The sequence below is a fragment of the Gigantopelta aegis genome, chromosome 9, assembly GCF_016097555.1.
Source record: "Gigantopelta aegis isolate Gae_Host chromosome 9, Gae_host_genome, whole genome shotgun sequence".
Classification (NCBI taxonomy): Eukaryota; Metazoa; Mollusca; class Gastropoda; order Neomphalida; family Peltospiridae; genus Gigantopelta; species Gigantopelta aegis.
Genome location: NC_054707.1, coordinates 28,786,853 through 28,802,399, shown reverse-complemented (window position 1 = coordinate 28,802,399; position 15,547 = coordinate 28,786,853). Strand labels below are relative to the sequence as shown.

The 15,547-nt window shown below is 34.9% G+C and overlaps 1 protein-coding gene across 2 annotated transcripts in view; it reads left to right on the top strand.

Annotated features, from left to right (window-relative positions):
• The window catches only part of LOC121381864 (cytoskeleton-associated protein 5-like), a 200,247-nt gene that overhangs the window by 118,302 nt on the left and 66,398 nt on the right, over positions 1–15,547 (top strand). For both annotated transcript variants that reach the window (XM_041511240.1, XM_041511241.1), the window contains exons 27-29: positions 1,700–1,918; positions 9,133–9,234; positions 13,328–13,477. In XM_041511240.1, coding sequence (XP_041367174.1) covers positions 1,700–1,918; positions 9,133–9,234; positions 13,328–13,477 — 471 coding nt within the window. The remainder of the gene's footprint in view (positions 1–1,699; positions 1,919–9,132; positions 9,235–13,327; positions 13,478–15,547) is intronic.

The following is a 15,547-nucleotide window of genomic DNA, read 5'->3' as shown; positions in this document are numbered from 1 at the left end:
TAGGTCAATTACAAACACAATGGCCAGCTTTGATTTTCTTCATTTAGCAGGACGCCAGTAGAACTGGAATAGAATGTGATATCCTGTCTGTGGGATGGTATATATAAACGATCCCTTGCTAAAAAAAATAAAAATGTAACATATTTCCAAGGCACGTGTGCAGGGATTTCAGCGGGGTTGGGGTTGTAGACTTGTGTTGAGCAAAGTTTATATGGGGCCATGCTCCCACAGAAAATATATTTCAAGTTTTTTAAGCTTGGGCACCTGCACATGCACCCGTTTCCTCTCTAAGTTTATGTCAAAATTACTAAATGTTTGACATCCAATAGCAGATGATTATTAAATCAATATGCTCTAACATTGATATCGTTAAACAAAACAAACTAATTTTATCCTTTCCAAACGAAAGAATAGTTATTTGAATTTGTCGATTTTAACACACATAAAATTAAGAAGTGAAAATGTTCATTGTCTACTTTAGTATATTTTATTTTAAAATATATACTTGATCAATGTGTTACTAGTATACACACTAAACTTTTGAAAGTTCTACTAACACTTTATAAAATATTAATTCTGAAATAGGAAAGTACAATTTTCGATGATACTTTGTCAAGATCAAACCGGTTTTATCCTCAGCCGAACATTCTTCGTATAGCACAAGATTTCTCATTAATTTTTTGAGACAAACCCTACAATTTCAAATCCGCAAACACGTGTTAACTGAAACTGACTACAGGCTGTCGTTTGTGCTTTGCCTAGCAATGGCGACACAGGTGACGAATCGAGCATAAACTTTTGATGATCTCCGTTCATAGCGAACACACACATTTTTTAAAAGTGCATTTGAGCTTGTATTTCATATTTGCACATGATGTTATAATATGGTAACCAGAGACTGTAACTTTAAACATTGACGTCAATTTTAGGAACTAGTTTTGTAGCACACATGTTCACCGACTGAATAAAATGGCGTTGATTCATAATAATAAAAATGATCATCAAACAGGTAAGTTCTCCAACATATCTCAGTAAATCTTCCTCAAATCCTCCAAATATTGTGCTGAAATGTTGTGTATTGGTTTATCATGTACTGGTACGATTACAGATCAAGTTTAACTTTCATGATGTGTTACCCATTTTTGACATGGTTATGGCCCTTGAACTTGGAAGATACAACAATTTGTTTTCCAAACTTTATTTTTGGAATGCCCCATAATATTGAGCTGAAAGTTTGTGTGTTCTGTTCAATGTTTTAACAGTTACGGCCTTTGACGTTAGGAGATATAAAAATTTGTTTTCCAAGGCTTGAAAATACTTGGATGAAATTTTGTTCAAAACTTTATTATGTATTGTTGCATATATGCAAGTTTAACTTTCATGGCAGTTTACCCATTTTTCACAGAGTTATCACCCTCGAACTTAAGAGAGATGAAAATTTGTTTTCAAGACTTTTTTGTCAATGCTTGACGATATTGATACATAATTTTATGAGTATTTGTTGGTCCCTGTATAGGATGTATTGCTTTAGCAGTACTCAGAATGCTTGTTATTATTTTGTTTAAACATGCATTGAAATGAACATCTATGGATGCAACTAAAATTGACACTGAATAAGCTTTATAAGTAGGGCAGAAATTTAATTAATTAAAATTTTAATTTTTGCTTAATATGTAATGATTTTTCCTTGTTATTTCAGCCTGCATCAAAGGACAAAATCATAGTGATTCTTGAGAAAGCAAGAGGCAATCTCCCAGCCAAACCGACAAAAGCACGTAAAGTTGCACCTGCTGCCACTCCTGTGGAATCTTCACGCTTTGATGAATTAGATGAAGAAAACAAACCACCTCCAGCTGCTTCCACAAAGAAGGAGAAATCTGAGTCTAAGCCTAAAACTGCAATTAGAGGCAAAGCTAAGGTACATAGATAGAGCATACAATGAGTATTTTCAATCATACATCACGAGCGAAATTGAGTGATGTATGATTAAAAACACACAAGTTGTACTAAACGGTCTCTCACAGGAACAAATATAGTGTTTTATTTATTATACTGCACATCAATAAACACAAAATTGCACACAATAACTTCCAAAATAACTAAACAAGACATTAAAATGCACAGATTAAAGACCGGGAAAATGACATCACTTACCAAATGACGTCAATTTGGAAAATTTCGTCATGTTGTGGTCACTACATTTAGCTATTTATCACTGAAACTTTGCATTCCTACGCCACACTCAATGAAGTTTACACAAACAATATTATAAACATATTCAAGAATAATAATGTTTTATTAAGATATATATTTTGTTAAATTATGCTGCTGACATTAATTAACAGCAATTATATTTTCGATTTAAAAATATGAATTGGAAGAACCATGCGCACACTTTTTGAATGAACATCTATGCAGAGTTGTACTGTGTGACAGTCAATCACCTGATCGCAGGTGATGACCTCTCAAAAGACGTATTCCACAATGTAAAGAGACGATAAATAGAGGTTATTACCAGAGTGTTTTTCGGTATTGTCAGTATCATATATTAGGAATAAAAATTGTATTATGTGAGCCTCTGGTGAGCATAATACATTAGTTTTATTTCTAATATACGATATTGACGATACCGAATTACACGAGGTAATAATCTCTTTATCATCTAATCTCAAGCTTAATACAACGTTTTTTTGTAAACGGTATTCACAACTTTAATTCCAGTCAGCCATTACGCGATATTGAAATGATGTAAGAATGTGGGGCGGTTTCTTTTTGGATGGAAATGACGTCATTTTGAATATCTGTACATAATAATAAACTAGTGCTTAACGGTTTTTCTTTTCTGAATGCTGGACAGCTTTCAGTGTAAAGTTGCTATTGAAATGTTTTTGTTTGATGAATATGAATGCATACGTCTATTATGGACCCTAGTACATTCACTTAAATGTCAATAAACCTAGTGCCGTGACCTCAATTAATTTACATCTAATTTGCAAAGTTATCAAATTCGTAAAGTATGTGATCTGAAAAAAGTCACATACTTTGATTGCACTGAAAATATAAGATATGGGTATCTCTTCCACCGCAGTGTAATAAAAGTATTTGTCTTGCCATAATGTGTGTTTACAGTTCATTTTGAAGACATTCATCAGACCTTGCCTTTTAAGGTGTGCGGGTGCGATTGCGCTCGTACAGCGCATGTAATTTCAATCTGGCAAGTGTGAAAAATAACGCACGTAACAAACGGCGCACGCAAAATAATTTTGTATATTGATTGCCACTATTTACCTTATGTAGCAGATAGAAAGATCCGTTTAATAATACCAGAAAAAAACGCAGTACTCTGTGGCATATTGACTAATCAGAGCTATCAAGTTAGATTATTTTTACTCTTGGTATTCTGCACGCACACGCTGGTCTACTTGACAACGTATTATGCATTGATGGTGTCTAAAATTATGCGGGTTTTTTATTATCTTTATTATGGCATCCCATGTTTGGAATAAAATCCTTTGTAATGACAGATTTTGTCAAATTTTGTATATGTTTTTATCAACGACATTGAGGGAGTGAGACTGATTGTGTAATTGTTGAATTAAAAATGTCACGTGAATGTCAATGTCCCAACCAACACTATCAATTGAAATAATTGTAGGCCTACATTTCACGAGTTATTTAAAAAAGTTTTTTTAATAATATGAGTCGGTAGTGCACACCTGAGATGTTTGGGTCATTGGGTAGTACATGAACCACCTCCTCGGAACCAGTGGGTTTTTCCCATCCCAACTATCCTAATCATGTTCGTTGTACATAATAATGAAATTCAAGACGAGATCTAACACTGAAAAGGTATATATATAACTGTGTGCATCAAATTATCTGAATAGTACATACTGTAATTAAAAAATCAAATTGTCTGCATCAGTGTATACATGTCAGAATTATATTTTTATAGTACTACTCCTGAAACCTTTTAATAAATTATAACTCCATTCCTGAAAGGAAAAAGAAGTCAGACTACACTAATGAACCAAAAACAACATAAAATTAGAAGAAAACATTATTGGTTTATTGGTTCATTTTTGCATCATATGTCTGCATTTACATGTACAGTGAAACCTGTCTAAACCGGACCTTGAACATACCGGAATCCTGTCAAAACCGGCCAAGTTCCATGGTCCCGATTTTTTTTGCTATTTAAACCATGTATAAAAACCTGATAAAACAGGAACCTCTCAATTCCGAAAACCGGATTGATTTTTCACTCAGAAATGTTAAATCCTTAATAAATTAACCGGCGTAGTGTAAATGAATGAAGAGTCAACTTCGCGTGAAAACACAACTTCCAGCTAACAAAGCCGACCGGAATTTCCACTGACCAACATCCGGTGTTACGTCACGGGTCACCGCTTTCCGCGGTCTCTGCCCAGAATAGCAGACAGAGTAATTAAAGGAAACATGACACGAGACCATATTATAGCTCATTTTAAAAGCAAAATGATATAAAAATAATATACAAATAACTTTATAACAATAAAATACGTGTAGTTAACTTAAAATGAAGAAATTACGCTAATCAGTATCAAAGTACGATTTATGCATATTTATTCGTGAGCGTTCGGAAAAAAAGGGAAGTGACGTCAGAGCCGCTCTACTCTTCCATTGTTGTTAACTGTTTATATATGGAGTAAGGGGCTTACGATCTTTTCAGTCCAACAGTGCCGTACTGCGCGGCCTTTGGGTGTAAAAATAAACAGTTTAAACGATCGGGATTGTCTTTTTATGGTTTTCCAAAGGATTGTATCCGAAGAAAGACGCATGTATTTTATCGCAAAAGAAAAGATTGGACACCAACACCGCATAGTACTTTGGTGTCAGCCTATTTACAGCCCGGAGCCCGAACGTTACCCGGAGACAAAAACAGTACTCGGTTGCGAATGCCAAGGTGTACATTGTACATATTTGGCACAAAGATACACCTCAGCATGATGTATTTATATATGTTAAAACAAAAATGTAGAAATTTTTATTTTTTTTTTTTGTGTGGAAAAAACTAGATTTTTCATGTTAGGGCTGTAGGCCTACATAACAAAATCTGTATTCACCGTCCGAAGAAGGAAACGTCAATAAGTAATTAAATATGGCATATACAAACATGAGATTTGGCATGAGGATACATCTCAGTACGATGTATTTAAATATGTTTTTAAAAAAACGTGTAGGAAACAATAATAATTTTAAATAATGTTTTTAATCTTCGGGCGGAATACGTCACAAAAACGTTCCTCATCGCCCGAAGCCCCAAAGCAACACGAAGTTCAATACAAAATAAACCACTATTATGTTTCATCCACGGGCTGACTTGAGAATCGGAGTGTTGTTTTAGTTAATTGGTCCTTTCTATCCGTGGCCTGCACATGTGATTCCTGATTGGCAGGTGTATCTTGCAGGGTATCGACCAGGTAAGTGATTACCATGGTCTAGACATACGTACAAAATACGTGCCAGTTTTTTTAAAGATCACAAGGTATTGTGGCGTAACCTGTCGCGACTATAGTACAATGTTAATGGACATTATCAGCCGCCCTGCTCCATTACTGTAAATAATGCTGTAAAACCCTTGATTAAGTAGACTTTCCCATCTAAAATTACAAAACTGACCAATTATGTAGTACCAAAGAAAAGACAATTATCACTTGGGTATCGTGAGTGGTCATTTTTACTCTAACGCACCCTAATAATATGCTACTTTTTTATGAGAGAAAAATACTATAACCCCATTTTGTTCTATTGATGCAAATAGAAATATACTTAGTTTAAAAGTTGATTATACTGTCAAGTCATTTATGTTGTTTTACAAGTCAGGTTAATGAAAGTGAAGCGCCTTGTCGTAAATTAGAGCGTTTCATTATGTACAGCCCGAACATAAAAAATGCTTGTCCTACATTTATATTTTTTTACATATTTAAATACATCATATCGAGGTGTATCTTTATGCTAAATATGAACAGTATACACCTCGGCATTAGCATCCGAGTTTTGGTTTTGTCTCCGGGTTACTTTCGGGCTCCGGGCTGTAAATTGGTCGACCGGTCTGGTCTGGCACCATTGGTTTCTCCACCCTCCGACTCGCTATCCATTTTTTCTTCAGTATCACTGTTGTAAGTAAATGTGTGTCTTTCTTCATTTACTAACAGCTCATATTGATACGGCAAAACGTTTTGCGAATGAACACTCATTGTTTTGGTAAGCTGTGCAAGTCTTAGATTCTTTATGAGTGGTACGGACTAATGCTTTTAAGTGTAAGGCTTCAGGGTGTATAACACCAAATAAAATCCCATAGACGACCATAGTAACATATGGGGGTATAACAGTTAGATGCAACGTATCAATCAACATACACACAACATATATAAATATTAGAACACCTCACCCTTGAAATAAATCACAGAAAATGGGGGGTCAAGCTGCTAGTTTCTGAGATAACAGGAAGCGTCCTTCACAACCGCTGTCCCGCACAAAAATTGACAAGCTTATTTTTATTACATCCCACCTATCTTTCAAGCATCACAGTATGTGGTACACTAACACTGGTTCAAATCAAATCATAGCAAGTTTTTGGTCACATAAGACAACACTTTATTACAACAAGTCCTGTCACATATGTCACCAATGGCATTCGAGGAACCATGAAGTGCTGTATCAAAAGTTGGGTGCACCTCGAACTCTGATCTGGACGAGATGCTATTTGGTAGACTACTACCTTCAGATCAAGCGACGCGTCTCTGACGTCACGGACCTCGTGATTGCCCTGCTCATTAAAGATCGGCAATTTCCGCTAAGAGCTCGTATCTGGGGTTTTTTTTTATGGAGATATTTTAAGTAATTAATTTTTTATTTTTTATTTTTTTTAGGTGATTCAATTTATAATTAATTGTACATGGTTGGTGCCAAATATGGGTTACGTGACATGTTTCCTTTAATGCTTGATTGTTTCCAATTGTACTGTCTGAAACTGTCGACTTCTTCTCACCTTCAATCACATGCCTGCTACTCACACCTTACGGTTTCCGCCTTTGATTTGGTCAATGCAATTTAACATTGAAATACAGGCACAGTTAGAGTAAAATGCTAGAAAAAACTAAACTTCAAGTAAAATGTACACACGTGACATAATATTTTATACACTGAATAAACACTGATAGGGAATTTTATCATTTCTGCAATAGAAACGAGAGATACACACACTGAATTTTGCTACACTTTACTAAATTAGGAGAAAAAAAATGAACTGAATGAATTCAGAAAATCAGAGGAATGTGATAAGAGCCCAAGTGATGACGAGAGTGAAAGTTGTTCTGATGAAAGTTTGCAACCCAAGGGTTGTGAAATGTCGCACAATGATGCACTGGTTATAATTAAAAAACTTTGCTCTTGCAAAGGATGAACGCTATTTAGAACACATTCTGAAACTTGAATCAATGTCTATGAAGATTGTCCTCAAAAGCAAATCGGAAGCAAAACAACAAACTGTGGACTCGTTTTTTAAACGTTGATCGGGTCCATGTTTTTGGTGAAAATCATGCAAGGTTTCGATAAAACTAAATTATACTGAAACTTGTTTTGTTTTGTTTTTTGTTTTGTTTTAAAGTTAGTTCACAAATATATATATAACAAAATAGGGATACGGCGAGATGATTAGCCCTTGTTGCCTTTACCACATTCAGATTCATTCGGCAATTCTCGGACATGTTCGTTTTTAGCTACGAACATATCGGAGAATTTACGAAAGAAAGTTCTAGATCCATAGCAAAAGAAACTTGTGGAAACAAACAATGCATTAATAATTAGTAAATATTGCAGCACAATGTTATCATTAACTAAATAAATGATTATATAACTGCTTTATTGGGGACCTGGTTAACAAAACAGGTTTATTGGATCAATCAAATCATTCTCGGGTAATTCGTTGCAAATTGCATGTCAAGGGCAATAACTCTGTTTTATAAAAACGCGACCCTCTAAATACCGGATCCTCTCAAAAATTGATAAATATTAGGTCACCGACGTCATCCGGTTTAGACAGTTTTCACTGTACAAATTACTTCATAAATTAATAATGCTTGATTTTCACTCACCTTCACTCGCCTAAGCGTTTTGAGGTGTGCGATTTTTCACTCGCCTTTGTTTTTCAAAAGCCAAGGACTAATTCATTACATTTAGGTAAATTTTCATCCATAGGTCAATTTCATAAGAAATTTACATGTTATTGTTTTTCAGTTAGGGTCACTATTAAAAATGATAACAAGACAGTTGACACCAACTGAATATTTTAAAGAATGGCATTCATATTCAGTACAAGTGATAGTATTTCAACTGTTCATCTCCAGCTCCACAAATGTGACGTGGGGAAAAGGACTGTATTCACCAATTTCATATTCGGTATTAGTGGTCTTTCATGTGGGCACCACTAACCTCATGATTTTAACTCCAGACTAAGGTGATTTGGAACTTGGTTGTGATTTGGTTTTGCTTTAGAATCCTTTTAATGGCAGATGAGTCTTTCATCTGCATATTCCAGCTGATTCAATCTGAACCTAATGTAAGGTTATGGTCATTTTAGAGTGTCTTAAAAGGTTGGGTTTTTGGGGTGTGTTTTTTAATTGCTTTCAATTCTTGTGTTCTTTCATGGATATCTTTCATATATTAGAGTTGGGTGATACTGAAATGTTGGGTTTAGTATCTGTATCAATATTTTTTAGTTGATTTTCGTTGCTTTTGGCATGGTATTTAGTATTCACACAGTACCTATACCTATATATTGATGTCGATTGGTATTTTCGGTATACCAGGCTCTAACTGCATGCCCAAAATTAAGACCCAACCATTATTAATGGTTATTAATGGCTTTTAACCTAATCTTTTCTGGGACTGTTAATAGCTTGTACTTGGGGAAGAATTCCTCTATCTTTTTAAAAAAAATTTAAAAGTGGACATACCAATGCTTTTGTTAAATTTATTATTTGTTGGTTGGGATTACTGTTTTTGTTTCATAAATTATTTTTTCAATAAATAGGTCTGTTGATTAAATTGTATTGTATGTTTCTATAATTATAGTTTCATTTTTGACAGGCACCTGTCTCCAGTAAAAAGAAGGAAGAAGAGGACACTAGTGCACCCATAACGGTTGTTGTTTCTAAAGAACAGCGTTTTAAAGATGAAAAGAATATGAAGGTAGTAATTAATTAATGAAATAGACTTAATACATGTGTACGTAGATTAAAAACATGGACATTCCTCCTTGATAACCAAATAATAAAATACTCCTATTAAAATATACTAGTCAAAATAATTTCAGAATGAATTAGGTTAATGATGTATACAACATTCACCATTAATGTTTGGTTCATATGTACAGAAAATTGTACCAAAATCCCAGTTTACACATGAGCCACAGAACAGTGTGATGGCTGAGTGGGTCAGAAATGGAATTAGCACATTCTCTACAGTGTAGTCAAGTGCCACCTAGATCAGTTTCAGCTTAACTCGAGCAGTTCAAAAGTCAAAATTCAGATGAGTGTGACATAAAACTGCAAGTGCAACAGATTCTAGATAGTCTAAACCATCTGCGCGCTGATAATGAATGTTTGTACCATAGAGTAAATGGTTTAGAAAAGGAAAATAGTGAGTATCTATACAAGTTGAAAACTCTGCCTCTTGACCAGAAATCTGAGTCAGTCGGTCCCATAAGTTGTTCAACCGATTTACAAGGAGAGTTCCAATCAATCAGAGACTGTTTCAAAGGTGAACTGAGAATTATTGATTCTACACGGGGGGAATAAAACACGAAGATCAGTCGTTCGGAAACGTGATTATAAAATGTGGCAAATATGCTGAAACTGTTTTTAAACTACTGTTGTCCATAAGAAGCACAGCCGATGATAATGGACATGTATTGGAGCAATTATGGAATGTTGAACTTGTACAAATGCTTTACTTGCAAGAAGAACATGCTACGGTGTTAGTACAAGGTCAGTTTAACCCAGAAGTATCAAGACTTTCATTCAATGCAGAAAAACACTTCTGGTTTTACGCCAGATACTTTGAATTTGCTTGAAAGAGCTACAACTATATCAACATTGACAGTTTGAGCAACGCAAAATCATTCTTTATTCACTCAAGGGTGAGGTGGTTATTACGACATTGGAAGTCGACATTGCCATTCTTACAACAGCCGGGGAGACTGTTTCAACAGCCAAGGACGTGGCAGACAGTTCGACAGGAATGACGTCATAGGACGACCCAGTTATCAGCCCACCTCATATGAATGATGTGTAACATTGTTTACCGGAATATTTGTAAACTTGAGAAAAAATTTGTTGTGCTGACTGTCAAGTATTTTATTTTATACAGTGACTATTGAATTAGTAACAGTAGACATTAGTAACATAAGAGACATTAGTTATTTTAGTAATGAAATTTTATTATTTAATTATTAGTGCCATGTTATGTCAACACTTCGAGCACACTTAGACCACACTTAGACCAGTGGTAAAAAATAGCAACCCGTAGTCAGGTTTTAGCCTGTATACATCAGGGTATCTCCCATACATTTTAAAACTCTACCATCCAAAAACACAGTACCCAGTCATAACTCAAAGGTGTTTTGTGAATGAACAGGTACATGTACTTTGTTCCAAAGGGTGTTTGTCAAAAGTAGCCCAATTAGCTGTGTTAAGAAAAAGTCAGGTAAAAACAGGCTAATAACAGATTTGTGATATGTCAATTCATTTTGTAACACACCAAAATTTTATTATGAGGATATATCATGCTCATCACAGTTTGAGACGAGCAAAGACAAATTGGTGACAGTTGACTTAAAGGATGGGTTCTTTCATGTTCCTGTTGCAGATGTGCATAAAACATATTTAGGAATTCGGTGGGATAATCAATTTTATGTTTGGAATGTTCTTCCATTCAGTTTACAGTGTAGTCCTTGTTACTTTTGTAAAATACTTGGACCAGTGATAAGAGTTGTTGCACAATGCTGGTATTAGATTAACAGTATATGTGGATGATATACTAATTGCAGCCACAAGTAGTGAGTTTGATCAGCATGCCAGTCAGTGTTAGATACCTTAAAACAATCTACAAAAGGTCGAGTGCCAGAAATATTTTCTAGTTCAGTGATACTTATAATATTTTAGTAATATTATAAAATTCACTTCATTTTATTTGTGTACCGTGACCTAACGAGCCTTCTAACAGCTGATATATTTTACGTCACTAGAAGGAATGCATGCAGTATTACTTGTTACACGATGTCACATACTACCTTTGATTATGGAATGACCAGGTTTTCTGCCAGAGGGTAAAATGGTTATGGCATCATATCCAAATGTTTTTGCAGATTTTATTTTTTTAAGTTTACATTTTGACAAAATTAATGACTCTTATCATTATTACAGTCAAACCTGTCCTAGCAGCCACTTCTATTCAGCGGTCACCTGCCTTAAGCGGCCATTTTTTCCCTCCCAAACGATTTATAACGTAAATGCACCTGTAATAGGCGGTCACCTGTCTAACACGGCCCACGGCCACCCATATCGCTAAAATACCTGTATTAAGCAGCCACAGTAAATGTTTACTATTGTATAAAAGAGATATTTAACAACAGCGATAAGGTGCAGCAAATAACCGATCTTCACACCTTCAGGAATACTAGTTACCCATTCATTCCCAGAAAGTATGACTATGGAAAGCATCTAATTGTCTCTGGGCAGGCTACGTTTGACATTTGTAGATTCACTTACTATGACAATACACTGCATAAAGTAGAAATTGAATAATTTAACGGAAAGAGAAAACAAACTTGTTAAGAACGGTTAATTTAATACATTCCAGTTGCAGTTTTTCCTGAAGGAGGCGACAGTTCAAAAGATTATTTATAGTAAACTGTGAAGCACACATCCATTAATTAGCAGTAAAGACGCTAAAGCAAGAAACAGCAACATATGTAAAATTAATGACTCTTATCATTATTACAGTCAAACCTGTCCTAGCGGCCACCTGTAATCAGCGGTCACCTGTCTTAAGCGGTCACTTTTATCTACTCCCTTGTGTGACCGCTTAAGACAGGTTTGACTGTATATGATTTTCTTAACCCTAACCCTAAACCTAACCCATTTCCTCCATACCCTGTCGACTGTGATTGCATTCAGCACACACATTGTAAATATCCAATTTCATAGCACCATACCCCAAAATTTCATTCTGGCAGAAACACTGATTACATAATGAACAGGTAGCAAAGGCTGTCTACCTCCTAAACGACAAGACTGATTAACCAATGAAAAGGGCACATTATCATCTAGGAAACGTGTACTAGACATTTTTTGTAGCACAGCTTTTTGGCACCTTTCTACTGGTTGGTCGAGCTAGAAAGTGGTGATCTCAAACTACTGTACCCAGCCCATCTCCAGTCTGCTGCAGATTCCCATCTATTTGAGAGAAATGATGCCACAAAACCTATTGCACTATCTGACTTCAGTGAAAAAATTAAATCATAAGAAGTAACTGACTTCAGTGAAAAAATAAAATCATAAGAAGTAACAGGCCCATTCTGATTTTATTTCTGTCTCCAATCTAAGTTACTATATAAGATTGAGAGCATATTCATGAAGAGATCATTTGAATGAAACATTGATAGCACAATTTTCAGAGACCTGTTAATGTCGGTTCACTTGTCATCTGGATTGTTTGATGTTACTTTGTTAGACACATGTACTAGGAATTAATACTGCCCAGAAGCAAAGATCAGTATCATGAATAATACAGGTGAAATGGTATTTTGTCAGTTAAATGTTTTTTAGTGCCTATTTGGAATTTATTTTTATAAAATGATAGCCGTTTGTTCGAAATTATACTACACTCGACAATTGTTTTATTGACAACAATATGACAGGGATGGATTTACATATCTTGTTGGATTATTCCCAACTTACCCTTTTTGTTAGCAGTAACACATTATTCAAAATTAAATTTTTATTGGATTAAACGTCTTCCATCCTGTGCTTAATGTTTCACTGTATGGTTAGACATGGCACATCTCATATATACTTGAATATTTAGAGGATGTGAATTTATATTTTTGTTTTATCTTTTCCTGTTCATCTTTAAGACATTCATTTTAGCAATTGTATTAGGCAGGAAACAACCATGTTAATTACTTTATTTTAATTGAACTTGATATAATCTCATTGCAGACATGTTTTGTTTAATTTTAAATGGTTTATAGACTTTATTTTCTTTGCTTTTAATTTTCAAGGTCCTAAAATGGAACTTTATTGAGATTCGTCCTGAGTATGTTGATCAGCTGAAGCTACAGATGGAGAAGAACTTTAGCAAGTCGTTTATGGACCAGTTGTTTCATGCAGACTTCAAATGCCACACAAAAGCTATACAGTTACTTATTAAGGTAAACGCAGCATATATGTTGGCACATTTGACTGGTCCCAAGTAACACTAAAGCCTGGTACAACCGTGGCAATTTTTTTTATCAGTGGTCTGCAACATAAATCCATTTCAGATTTGACTTAGTTTTAAAGTTTTGGATTATTTAGCAATAAGCAAGACCCACAAAATCAGGAGATAAAGTTCTATAAACTATAAATTAATTAATGTCAAGATAGATATGATGTGTGAAACCCATAAATCAAAATGGCTTCCATTTCAATTGCTGGAAAATAATAATTTCAGTCTTATATGGTACAAAGATACATAAACCTTTATATAGCTTAACCAGTGCTAAAATATGCAAATCCCAGTTATATACAAAGATGCCCGAATGTATAACTTGTAAAAAGTCTTATAGAAACAATGTTACAAGGCACATTATTTTATCAGTCTTAATACTGTCGAATCCATTTTATTGCATATCGGTTTATAGCATAAATTGGTTATTTGCATATAATTCGACTGCACAGAACCATTTAGCATTAAATCAATACAAATTATGTCGCATATTTGAATAGCTTTATAAAGACCAACATTGGTTAATTGCATACGAAAACCAAAAAAATCTAGAAAATTCCATCATATAATGTTCCACAAACCTTTAATATTTTACCAGAAACAATTGTAATTGCACAGAGAATAAAGCAGAATGTTCTATGTTGATTAAAAACTAATATTAAAAGAAGAAAAAAGTAAAAGCGGTTACTAAAACAGGCAATGTACAATGTTGACATCTTGCGCGACAACTCATCATAGTGCTTATAGCAATGTGTTCAAGTGTTTATTGCAGTAATCCTGGGACCATTATTGCATCATTTCAGCATTTCAGATGCAGTTTGTCTTTGTTACAAAATTACTAAAAACAATTCTGACAACGGAACTCCATTGACAGAAAACAGAAACTTCCCTGCAGTAGTGGAATAGTGCTTTGTTATTTTTATGTGCGCATGCCTTAGCTTAAAGCCTTTGATAACACTAAAAGATAGACTTGGCCAAGGCAATTGTGTCCTAGAATAAATTTAATAAAGATAATTAAATAGGATTAGTTTTTACTGTATTTTGTATGTCACATTTGAACCACCGTATTTTAAGTTAACATTAATTATCACTGCTATTTATTTATGTTAAAACAATAATTTAAAAAACTTATAAAAACTGCAACTAACTGCATCACTGGCATTGCTTTCAACAGAAAGAAAGAAAGAAATGTTTTATTTAACAACGCACTCAACACATTTTATTTACGGTTATATGGTGTCAGACATATGGTTAAGGACCACACAGATTTTGAGAGGAAACCCGTTGTCGCCACTTCATGGGCTACTCTTCCCATTAGCAGCAAGGGATCTTCTATTTGCGCTTCCCACAGGCAGGATAGCACAAACCATGGCCTTTGTTGAACCAGTTATGGATCACTGGTCGGTGCAAGTGGTTTACACCTACCCATTGAGTCTTGCGGAGTACTCACTCAGGGTTTGGAGTCGGTATCTGGATTAAAAATCCCATGCCTCGACTGGGATCCGAACCCAGTACCTACCAGCCTGTAGACCGATGGCCTAACCATGACACCACTGAGGCCAGTGCTTTCAACAGAGACACTTGCCATGTCTGAGGTAAAACGTTCACAACTATGAACTAATCCAGTTGTTCACGCCTTCTCAGTGTAATACTAGTTGTCAATTAACTCATTGTTATAGCCACTCCAATCTGATTAAAATTAGCTCTACTGGTCTCACCAGTATTGCATGGACTCCCATGTCCAGGTGACATTTCATCAATAAATAACAATTTAAATATTAACCAATTACACTTCGCCTTTCATAACGTTATTCGGGAGCATGCAAATTCTAAAAATATCGGTCGAGACTGTTTATGCAATAGGCGAACTTGTTGGTCTATTTCAACATTGAAAAAAAAACAGTGGAAAAAGTGCAGTAATAAACTGTGGATTGTATACTAGTATAAACAGATTTTATGGCTATATACCACAGGTTTTTTTCCGTCTTGAAACGAATTTTATATTGAAATTAGT